Source organism: Olea europaea, chromosome 13, assembly GCF_002742605.1.
Source record: "Olea europaea var. sylvestris chromosome 13, O_europaea_v1, whole genome shotgun sequence".
Classification (NCBI taxonomy): domain Eukaryota; kingdom Viridiplantae; phylum Streptophyta; class Magnoliopsida; order Lamiales; family Oleaceae; genus Olea; species Olea europaea.
The window spans coordinates 3,696-16,033 of record NC_036249.1 but is presented as its reverse complement, the minus strand read 5'-3'; the positions used below and the strand labels follow the sequence as shown (position 1 = coordinate 16,033).

General features: G+C 33.0%; 1 protein-coding gene across 1 annotated transcript; it reads right to left on the bottom strand.

The window, feature by feature from the left end:
* Positions 1-10,892: 10,892 nt before the first annotated feature.
* On the bottom strand, positions 10,893-11,564 carry LOC111407102 (the record flags this gene model as incomplete). Its single annotated transcript, XM_023036408.1, has 1 exon — positions 10,893-11,564. A coding segment is annotated over one exon (522 nt), but the record flags the coding sequence as incomplete, so codon positions are not given.
* Positions 11,565-12,338: the final 774 nt, after the last annotated feature.

Below are 12,338 nucleotides of genomic sequence, written 5' to 3'. Positions count from 1 at the left end.
ACATACTAAATTGGTTGGGACACTGTTAATTACTTAATAGGGTCCTTCTTTTATGGTTGTAAATAGCTTTCAAACACGGTTGACAATGAGTTAAGAATGTACGAGATTTTATTAGCCAACAATGCATTGAGTTCCCTCATTATGGCTTTCGGTTGACTGATGTCTACGTTCAACAATTTACCCAGAATACAGAATTAATGCCTCAACTTGTGGACGTCAAATATTAATGAAAGAGGTTGGTCCGTGTTTAATTCGGCACCAGACACAACTTCTAATGTTATCTGTAATCACATTGCATCTATCTATCGTCAAATTCAATTTACCACAAAATAGCAAGCGGCCGGCCACTAACCATTTCGCTAATGTACACATGAAAAAGGAACTTATTGAAATGGAAACATAATTATCTTTGTCGTCATGTTTCTTGTTTCTCATACACAACAATTGGAATGAATAGTTTGTATTGGTATCAGATTATACCCACGTTCTGTTCTATGAATTTAAAATAAAATTTCATGCTGTGAACCTACTCTGTTTGATACACGTCATGTAGATTTCTTCGCAAGATCTAAGCTAGGCAGCTTGATGTTACACATAAAATTTTTTCATGCTAAAGGTTTTATGGACCTATATCAACCGATTGAGCTAAGAATATGAGATGAGTATCACGTTGTAAGATTCTATTCGAGCCAGAAGTCTCGCCATATTAGATTCTGAAATCAGAAGACAGATCTAATATTCAAGCTACGTTGGGTTCAGCCCTTGCCTAAAGTTCAATTTAGCCATCGTTTGGCCCCCGTTTCGTAGAAATGAAAATGAGTGTAATAGTTTTTTTTTTTTTAAATGAGTGGTTGAAAAAGAAAGAAAAGTTTTCGATTTACATGTAATATTATTTTATAAAAGATTGTGTGTTTAAAAATACGAGAAAGAAAAATGAAATATAATGAAATGAAAATTAATGGGCGGGGCTTAGTACCCAAATCAGTATCCAATCTAGGTGGAGAAAACATCAAATAAAATCCCCAGCAGATGCCCACTACTGTTGCTGTACCCATTCGAATTCTTGTTCACAATCAATCAATCAATCTTGCATTTTTCACTTTTTCTAGGTCACACGTATTCTCTTGAATTATTACAAAAAAGTATTTTATCCGGTTGAAAGGGCTTCAAAAGTAGGGATGACAATTTAAACCGTTAAAATCGAAAATCGCGGTTAACCGAATTGAATGGGGCGAAAAAAATCAAACCGATGGTGCAATGGGGCAGATATGGTTTTTATTTTAATGAACCGGTTTGTGGCGGTGCGGGTATGGTATTTACATCATCGAACCGAAACCGAACCGATTACCCGCTAAAAAAAACAATTGAATTAATTATTGGGTTTTACACTACTTTTCTATCTAGCCCAAAACAAAATCCTTCCCCCCCCCATTACATCTACCTGATTCAGCCGACCAACTCACTTACCATTAGTTCATAATAATAGTATTAGTATGACAGTATATAAATACAAACCATACTCTCCACAAACCACAAACTCACGTACGGCTCCTTTTATTGTTAGTTTTTTCTATTGTGTGTATAAAATTCTACTTCTTTATCATATTCTAGAGTTTGTGCAACGTTTAGCGAGAAGGAAGCTGACGAAGAGGTACATTTTTTTTATTTAAATCTTAGTTAAGACCATTCTGTAATAGGTAGTATCGTTGTATTCTCTACTTACATTTCTTATTTACTATATAGGAATCAACTTTGAATGTTGATTTATGCTAGTAAGACTTGTGGGGAAGAACGAATCAAGTAATTTCGATGCCCAACATTTAAGAATGGAGGAAAAGTTTAGTATTGTTATATTTATAATATTGTTTGTTAAATTTGTATTTTACAATTGAAAATTGGGATAATGTTTGCATTTTCGTTTGGAATATTTTGTTTTTGTTTTCATTTATTTTTTTCATAAATTGTTTTATATCAATTTGACGGATGAACCTATAAAAATAATTTATTTTCGTGGTTATTAATCGAACCGAACCGTGGCGAACCGAATCGATTTACGTGGTTATGGTATGGTCAAAAAATTGGTGGTACGGTTATGGTTTTGGCCGAACCGACCCATAACCGAACCGTTGCCAACCCTATTCAAAAGGAAGGTGGAGCTCCTTACGAGAAGTAGAAGAAAAAGTAGAAACACTCTCAAACAAACCTTTATATTTTATTTATTGTCGACACTAAAAAAAAAATAAAAAATTGACTAACAATGCTATTCGAGTCTGCTAGATCCAAATATTGAGAAACAACGTTAAATGGTAATAAATAGAATTTAGCATTAGTTGCGTCTGAAACATTAGGTGTGCTATTATACTGACTGTAAGTTGTATAATTATTATTGTATTTATTATAAGTTAGGTACATAATGAATTGCGCGAGTAAATGTCATATTTAAAGCTACCAAAATATAAAGTCGTGCCGTATTATATAAGAAAAGAAATTCCTTTTCTTTTTTTTTCTTTTTTTGAGAACATGTTCTTTACCTTACTTAGAGAGCTAAATTCACGACATATATTATAAATTATTTGTATGCGTCGCTTTGAGATTATTTAATGCTTTTTATCACTTTGTTTGATTCACGATGAGTATTAATTAGGTATTTAACTTCGTTAGATGATAAAAATCAACAAAGCCATTAACATCTTGAAAGCTTTCACAAATGTGTCGGCCAGCTTCACAGATATATTCTCAAATCTCCATAACTCCATTTATCGCACTCACACCCTAACATTTTAACATGGTGCAACGTATTTCTAATTGACGGAAAATGTTTATTTATATATGATGATGCAAAAAGCACGTGATGTTTGACTGAAAATGTAAAGTTTTCTTAAAAAAAAGAGAAACGTTTAATATAAATTCCATTATCACAGTTTGATTTTAATTTTTAAATTGAAAGAAATCTTTGTATGGATAATTTTACCATTTCAGTCATATATCACATGGACATTTAGCCTTCGTTTGACAGATTTATAAATGATATATAAATAGGAATCGTAACGAGTACTACAAAATTTATGGATAGTAAAAGTAGTCGATATGAATGTGTGGTTAAAATTAATGTTTGTTTTTATCAGAATTTATAAATTAATTTCTAAGTTGTATCCCGACAGTGTCTCAATAGACATTTTTCATCAAGTGAAATACTACTCGTCTAGTATTAAAAAGATGGGAAGATGAATACTGCTTATGAAATGTCTGAATCCCTTGAACAATTTACCCTTATAAAAATTACTTTTGCTTCCTAACAAATTCCAAAATAATTTACTTTCTAAAAATGTAACTTATAGCTTACGAGAAGAGAAGAGTGAAACATGCTCATCAAGCATAACATTAAGAAAATCTTGCAGACAAAAGGATAGATGGAACCCCTTCTATTTTGTGAGAGTAGATGGGATGTTTCAAAAATGGTCGGAGAAATAAATCTTATTTATTATTTGTTAGGTGTCTAAAAGAAATGCATAATTTAGTGCATCAAGAGACCATAGAACATTACATCTCTTGACAACATTTTAGGTGAATAGCTCTTATCACCCATTTATAGCTCGTATTAATGATTTCCACCAAATCCAAGAGGTTGCGTGCAAATGTTATTCACTTTCTGATGTCAAAGGAATACACCTTAATAAGTTGCAGTTCAGTTGTGCATTCATATCAAACACATACACATAATTGTACACGTCTCACAAGGAAGATCTCCGGTACTCGAAGCCTCCAAATCATCAAGAATCAAAAAAACAAAAAAAAAAAAATTGAAATGTTCCTATGCTGTCTAGCTAGTTCAATACTTCATACCAACGAGCAAAGTTGAATCCCGGGGCCCACAAGGCCATGGGCCTCGTAGCCTCTATAACTGATCCCAATACGATTCGACAGAGCAACACTTGACCATTGTATGAGAAGAATCTTCAGTGGGACGGGCACACCAATGCCGAGGCGCCACCTCAAAGATGGCCCACACGCCTCAAGGTTGTGTGGTGGGCCACCCGCCGAGGTGGCACACCTTGATAGGGTGGTCATACCGCCACGTGGTGGGATCGTCTTACGGAAGATTCTCTCCATGGCACAACGCTTCAAAGGTCGGGAATGAGAAGCGCTTTTCATGAAATTGATACCCCTTAATTTTAGGAGGGAAGTAGTACTGCACCAAGCCACCAACTTAGCAGAACATTTCCTACATATGTGATTTCTTCTGAATCTGAATGGATTCAAGTGCCTTGTCTATACTTGAAGACAGAAGTTTCTGTTGAATTAAAACAGAACACAGAATTATAAGATAGCATTTAGAACTACACCACTAGGGGTTTTAAGTGGGTGTGAACAATAGACAGCTCGCCATTAGCAATTTTCAATTTTGAAAACGGACAATGCGAGAACGAGATGGCTTGCTGTTGGAATTTTGTATTGAAAATTGGTTGTGACCAATTTTGCAGGATTATTCAAGTGAAATTCTTAATTTGGTGAATAAGAAATTAAGCCAAATGTAAGCCGCTTAATATTTGAAATTGTTGAAAAATTGTATAGAATATCGTAAAATATTCTAGAAATATATGAATGTGTCTTTTCATATGAAGGATCATGACTCTTAGTATGGGTATGATTAATTTTCAATAATTGTGTCTCTTAATATATAAAAATAAATTTTAAGAGATGTGTCTCTTGGTATGGTTTTGTCCTTTGACATACCTTTTCAACTACTATATATAGACCCCATGTGTTTGGATTTTATCAACAAAAAAAAAAAAGAAAAAAAGAAATTCAAATCATAATTCCATATTATTCCATTTCATGTTACACTTTGATTTTGTATAAAACATTTGCATCTGTTCGAGTTCGTTAGTCTAAACCATTTGGAGTGCTCTTATGACTAAATATAGTCGTTGTATTTTGAGAGATGATTGTCGAAAAATCGTTAGCACCAATACGGGGTAAATTCATCTTAAGGACAAAGTGTTTAACACTTGCCTCAGCCAATCACATCACTCGCATCTCACATTGATTCTTTCTTCGTAATTGATTCCAAAAATTAATAACATTCTTTTAATTTCATGTAGGTTTGAAATAAAGAATGAAAATGATTGAATCTATCGTTTTATCTTCCCAAATCCATTTCGGTAAGACGAAATTGCGTTTCGATTTCATGAACATAAATGTCATGTTTTGTGAATATAATATGCACAATATCGGTGTAATTTTTCAACAATCTTAAGATGAATTTTGGTGCTTGTTGTGCATTTTATATTCTATAAAAAATATGTCAAACGTATTGCCCAATTGAGGAAACATGTTTACTTTATTGTTCAAATTGGGTTTTGTGTATTCATGTTGAAGGAATATATTATATTGCTCATTCCAAATAATTTCATTTGCTGAAACAGTAAATTAAGCAAATCATTTGCCGATTTTATTTGAAAAAAATGTTAGCACCTTTAAATCCAAATGGTTTGTCTTTATTAAAAGATTAATGGCAGTTATATACTAAACATGAATCGACGCCTTTTAAGTTCTGCGAAAATTCTATTTGCATAAATCGTTTAATAATTGGTAGATAATGGACATCTTTGGCCGGTGAATATTTAGGAATTTGAGGCTATGTTTTGTCCCTCCATTTGCCAACTATATATCTGTACAAGTCTTTACATGAATAAAGGTATAGACATGCAAATTTTTAAGGCTGTTTATTTCTTAAACAGTGGATTATTTTTCTTGGCTATACATTTATTTCCTTTGGTTTGCTTTTGAATAATTGTATGTGCTGCCTTTGAAAAAACTGCAGACAAGTTCTATATGAGTTTGTATAATAACTCAATAATTGGAAGATAATGGTATCATGGTTGAATGGAAAAATGTATTACAGTAAGTGAAAGATTGTGTCTTTTCACTTTTAAAGGTAGTTATCCTTATTTGTAGACCATGAAAATGGGAATTCATGAATTACGTGTCCGTTATTTTAATATAATTGTGCCTATTGATTTTCGAGAAAAAAATTAGTAAAGTAGTGTAATTGTCATCATTTTGGTATTAAAGTTATGAATTTATTCATGTTGTAACTATCGTCCATTTATTTAGAATATGATGAAAAAGAATTTATTGCAATTATTATCACATTGCATGGCCGCCAGTAACTTAAATGTATGTGACTCTTCAATTTTAAATGCAAAACAAAATGAAAACGGTGGACAAATACATGTAACTTTTCATTTTAGATGCAATGAAAAACAATTTGTGGTGGCTTTTGATTAAATTTTCATTGGAATAAAATACAAAAACGGATATGGAATGTGACATTATAATATCATTTGTATAAACGTGAATTCCAAATAGTGAATTCATTTGATGAATCCATACAAGAATTTGGATTTCGGATAGACTTTTGGTTAGTATATGTAAATTCGATGTATGCATATACAGTAAGCTGCAAATACGGTAAGCAGCAAAAACAGTATGCTGTAAATAAGGTTAGCAGCAAATACGGTAAGATGCAAATACGGTAGGTCGCATGTACAGTAAGTTGCATATACGGTATGCGTCAATTCGGTAAGTGACATATACGGTATGAAGTTGTAAATCCGGTATATGTCCATAGATTTTGGTTTGAAAATTATACAAATCTTGATTAATGATGATAGCCTCAATTAATTCTATGAAATTAAATGAGATGACATATGCAAAATTATAGTTGCATAAGAGTATGACAAAATGTGATTTTGTCCTAATTATTTTAAAGTGGAAATTGCTTGCCTAATTATTGGGATATGAAAATATTTTATAGAGCACAAATTGTATCTATAGTTGGCGGTGGTGTCGGATATCCTTAAAAATAATGATTGTAAAATGACATTCATTTGTAAAGGATAAAAACTATGTTATGCAAAAATTGTGAAGAATATTATGAAATATTCTAGGAATAATTCCAAGAAGTATGTCCTTTTGTAAGGTTGTGACTTTAAAAGCACAACTTGTCAATCTATGGTCAATTTATTCTTTCAAATGTGAATATAGAGGACAAGGTAAGTCTATGCCTTATTGTTTGATGTGAATATTATTATATGTGAAATGTCACAAATGTGAAAGTTGCACATGTCTGAAGATGTTTAGTCTTCTTCATTGTTGAATTTGACTTTAATCATGGAATCAATTAAATTGGTATATGCTTTGAAAGCGTTGTTGGTCTATGTAATGACCTTGATTAATTGGGAAGATCCAATTAATATAATTGATTGAAGTATAATTTCGAATGGAAAATGTTTTTTCATTCATGTAAAGCAACGAATACTATTTTGAAAGTACTTAGACTTTCAGCAAGCATCCGATAGGGAAATTATCTAAGTGACAAATGGATTGAATTATGAAAGAGTTGATAAACTCAAAATTCAAGAATTATCCAAAAATGTGGAGGTTATCATAAATGTTTGAGAACTTATGTGAAAAGTTCAAGTCGTATGGGTACAACGCTGCTACTTGGATATATAACCCTAATTTAGGAATTGTGGGGGTAATTTAGTTTAAAGTTACATTTTCCTGTACCTCTCAAGAAAATGGAAGAGACGCCATATGAGTTATAAAAATAGCATCATCCTTCCTACCAACACTTAAAAGTGTGGGGTGTTTGGCAAAGGTTGAGGTTCTCAATCCTAAACAAATAAAGATTTGTCTCAAAACGATTGATTGTATATTTATTGACTATGCCAAAAATAGTAGTGCATATCATTTCCTTGTACACAAATTCGATGTACACGAAATGCATTTCCTTGCAAGACAAGTAAATTGTAAGTTTGAATAAAAGAACATATGAAACTACAAATGGGTCTTCAAATGAGGAAAAATCAAGGAGTAGTAAGAGGGCTAGAACGTTCACTTTGTTTGGTCCAAATTTTCTAACATATATTGTAGAAAATGACCCAAAGACTTCTGAAGAATCAATGTCTATTCTGGAAGCACCGCTTTGGAAGGAAGATATCAATATTGAGATAGATTCCATAATGCAAATTCATTCATACATGGGAATAAACCTTAGGGTATAAATGGATTAAAACTTAATGGATTCATTGACAAAAATATAAGGTTGGATTGGTTGCCAAATGATATAAGCAGGAAGAATGATTTAACTTCTTTACCTACTCACCCATGACTAAAATCACTTCGATAAAGTTACTAATTGCAACTGTGGCAATACATAACCTTGAGATTCACCAAATGGATGTGAAATCGAAATTCCTAAACGATGAGTTAGAAGAAGAGATATACATGGAGCAACCTGAAGGTGTTTCCAAGTGAAAGCCATAAGTTTGTAATCTTGTTAAATCCTTATATGGATTGAAACAAGCTCCTAAGCAATGTCACCAAAAGTTTGACAAAACGATGTTGTCAAATGAGTTCAAAATAAATGAATGTGATAAGTGTGTATATGTGAAAAATATATCAGATGCCTATGTGATTGTGTGTCTATATATAGACAATATGTTGGTGATGGGCAATAGTCACAAAAAGTGTGTATACGTGAAAAATACACTAGATGCCTATGTGATTGTGTGTCTATATGTAGACAATATGTTGGTGATGGGGGCAATAGTCACAATGTGGTGCTAAACGCCAAAAAAATGCTATTGACACGAGTCTGCACTTGGTCAAAATAAGGGTGAGAGTGTGTCACAACTGAGATATTCACAAGTAATTGGCATTATAATGTATATTAAGAACTGTACTCGATCAGATAATGTTTTTGCTGTGAATAAACTTAGTAGACTCACAAGTAATCCAGGCCATGATTATTGGGTGGCATTGATAGAGGTCCTTAGGTATTTGAAATATACCATGACCTATGGATTACATTTCACAAGATATCCTGTGGTATTGAAATGATATTGTGATGCGATGGTATACACTAAGTCTATGGATGAAAATGGATGAAAGCTGATCATGACAGTTATTTGGATATATAAGAACAATTGGAATATTAGAGAATATTCATAAAGTTCAAATGCATTGTAATGCTTTAATGATGATATTGAATACCCATGTATAAAATCCACTGATAAATATGATAGACCAATGTAATGATTTGATAGAAGTCCTCCAACATTGTTTGGAATTGATAAAGCTAATGAGAAGCATGTAGTTTCATGAGAGGATTTCTTAGTTGGTGACAATGTGTATCTATCAAATGAATCGATCATTGGCTAACTAAATTTGAAAAGATACTAAGTCACATGTAATGGTAAGTCTAAACATGTACATCGTAGACATAATATCATAAGCAGTTAATTTCATTGCTGTAAACTTGTGAATCCATTTATATATGTTTATCAAGAGATCAAGCATACTACATAACGAAGGGAATGAGATTAAGCCTACTGAGTAAGAGTCCTTATGATAGTAACCCTACCATGTTGACTAGAGATCCCAAGATCTTGGTTCAAAGGGACAACTATGTTATGAGGATTCTGTGAAGCACTTAGGAAACTAATTTCCTAGCTCATTCCTATGATACCAAAGTGCTTTCTGTAAAGTGGTTGGAGGTTAAGATAAACTTTTAATGATTCCTCTATATTGATTAAGTCGAGTAAAGTAGGGCATAATACTCTTAATAGGAGATCACCTATGTAAGTGTGAAGTGGAGCCGCTTCAATGAGAATTATTCAAGGCTTGAATTTTCTAAACATTTGCAGAACCAAGATCGGTTCAGGGCTAAAATGAACTAAGTCATGATAACCAGGAACGGTTTACGGGAGACATTGTGTTAGTACCGTTGTCTTAGTTTACACTAACGGCTGATGGTTCAAGAACATCGCGTTCACCAATTAGCTAGTAAATCCGATAGTATTTCACTAAGGAAGGTTTAAAGCCAAAAGTTACCTTACTTGACGCAGTGTTTTTCCGCTCTTTCTCTACCAATGTCTACATAGACATTTGCATTAATTTTCATTTATGTGGGGGATTGTTGAAATTTTGTATTGACCAATTTTCCATGATTATTTAAGTGGAATTCTTAATTTGGTGAATGAGAAATTAAGTCAAAGACTCTTGGTATGTGTATGATTAATTTTCAATAATTGTGTCTCTTAATGTATAAAAATAAATTTTAAGAGATATGTCTCTTGGTATGGTTGTGTCTTTTGGCATACCTTTCCAACTACTATATATAGACCCTATGTGTTTGGATTTTATCAACAAAGAAGAAAAGAAAAGAAATTCAAGTTATAATTCCATATCATTCCATTTCATGTTACACTTTGATTTTGCATAAAACATTTGCATCAAAGTCATGATTATAGTAGAGAGAGAACTTCGTTCGAGTTCGTTGGTATAAGCCATTTGGAGTGCTCTTATGACTAGATGTGGTCATAGTATCTTGAGAAATGATTGTCGAAAAACCGTTAGCACCGATGCATGGCAAATTTATTTTAAGGACAAAGTGTCTAACACTTGCCTCAGTCAATCGCATCACTCGCATCTCACATTGATTCTTTCTGATTTCTTTCTTCGTAATTACTTTCAAAAAATTAATAATATTCGTTTGATTTCATGTAGGTTTGAAATAAAGAATGGAAATGATTGACTCTGTCATTTTATCTTCCCAAGTCCATTTCGGTAAGACGAAATAGCGTTTCAATTTCGTGAACATAAATGTTATGTTTTGTGAATATAATATGCACAATATCGGTGTAATTTTCCAACACTCGCGTGGTGGGCCGAGCCGAGCCCTTCAGTGTTGCGACACGGCTTGGCCAATTAACACCCCCATTCAGCATTGATGGAGCCCAATGAAAAATTTATTATTGAATCTGTTTTTCATTTTTAACACAGACACAATGATAAATGAATAGATTACTACCAGAGATGGATGAGAGAAAAACCAAGAAAATGCTTTAACTTCATATTATCTAAGAAGAAACTCCAATTTAAAATGCATATACATCACTGTTTCACTTACAAAACTACTATCTATCTTTACAAAAAATCAAAACCATCTGATGGATCTCCCAACATTATTTTTAAATAGATATGTTAAGATCAATTTGAGGTTTCTTGACTGCCACGGGTGATGGAACAATACTGTTGCATCGTGGGCATTTTGGGTTGCTCTTTGATATTAGCACATAAAGCAGACAACTGGGACAGCCAGCAGCTAACGAGCCCGATGACTTCTCTTCATAATCAATATCACTATCTTTAACCGAGGATGAAGAATTTGAAGGTGGTGATGATGATGTCGACATTGATATTGAGCGTTTCCTAAACGTTTCTTTCTCTGCCCTCTCAAGGGCGGATTTTACTTTGTCTAGAGTGCACACACTTTGATAATTGGATGATGAAGGCGATGAGGTAGATGATGGAACCAGCTTCAAGTCTAAACCAGCATCATCAAAAAGATTCAATGGTTCATTTGATGCCGGAGGGAAGTTGAGATCCTGAAAGTTTACAACAGATTTTGCCTTTTGCTGCTTATTCTCTGAAGTCGACGAGGATGAGTTTGAAGAGTTACATCTCTGGATATAAACTTTCCCCGACTGAAATCAAGAATAACACATCAGTTGGAGAACTTATTGCTTACACAAATGACTGCCTATTTTACATCGAAGCACAAATAAAAAATTCATTTTGAAACTAACACTTCCGCTTGCTGTCAAAATGAGTAACTAGCATATTTCCAACTGTCGACGGATTAAAAATGATTTATTTATGAACATTTTTAGCTCAGCAAAACATGCCTAGCAAGAATCCATTGATTAATACTCTGGTATTCGTGTACCAAATGAAACATTAAGTTGCTGTAAAATTTCATGTGGATTTTTCTTATCCAAATCAACGAACAAGAAGATTGTATAAACCAATTGTATTACAGCTTTCAACAGTGGATAGAAATAGCTGATATCCTCTAAAAGTAACTGATAAAAATATTAATTACTTGCTCTGAAATATTCAAATATGGATCTCATATCAATCGAAATAAATTCACGGAAATGAAATTAATCCACTAATTAATTACAACGCAAATGAATTGAAACTCTGATTAAATGAGCATACATAAAAATGTATAGCAAGTGCAAAAAAATAGCAGAGAAACAAAATTCAATATAATATTATGAATAAGTCAATTCTCTCCCAAAAAGCTTGGCTAGAGGGAGATGTGCAATTAACCCGTTCATCATCAAAATTAGGACGGAGAATCACGAACAAACACTGTTCGATTGGACCATAGCTCGATAAGTTTTAGGGGTTAGGCTCGCATCAACAACAACAATATGAAAAATTCAATACTGGATCGCACAAGAAAACAATGAACCAAT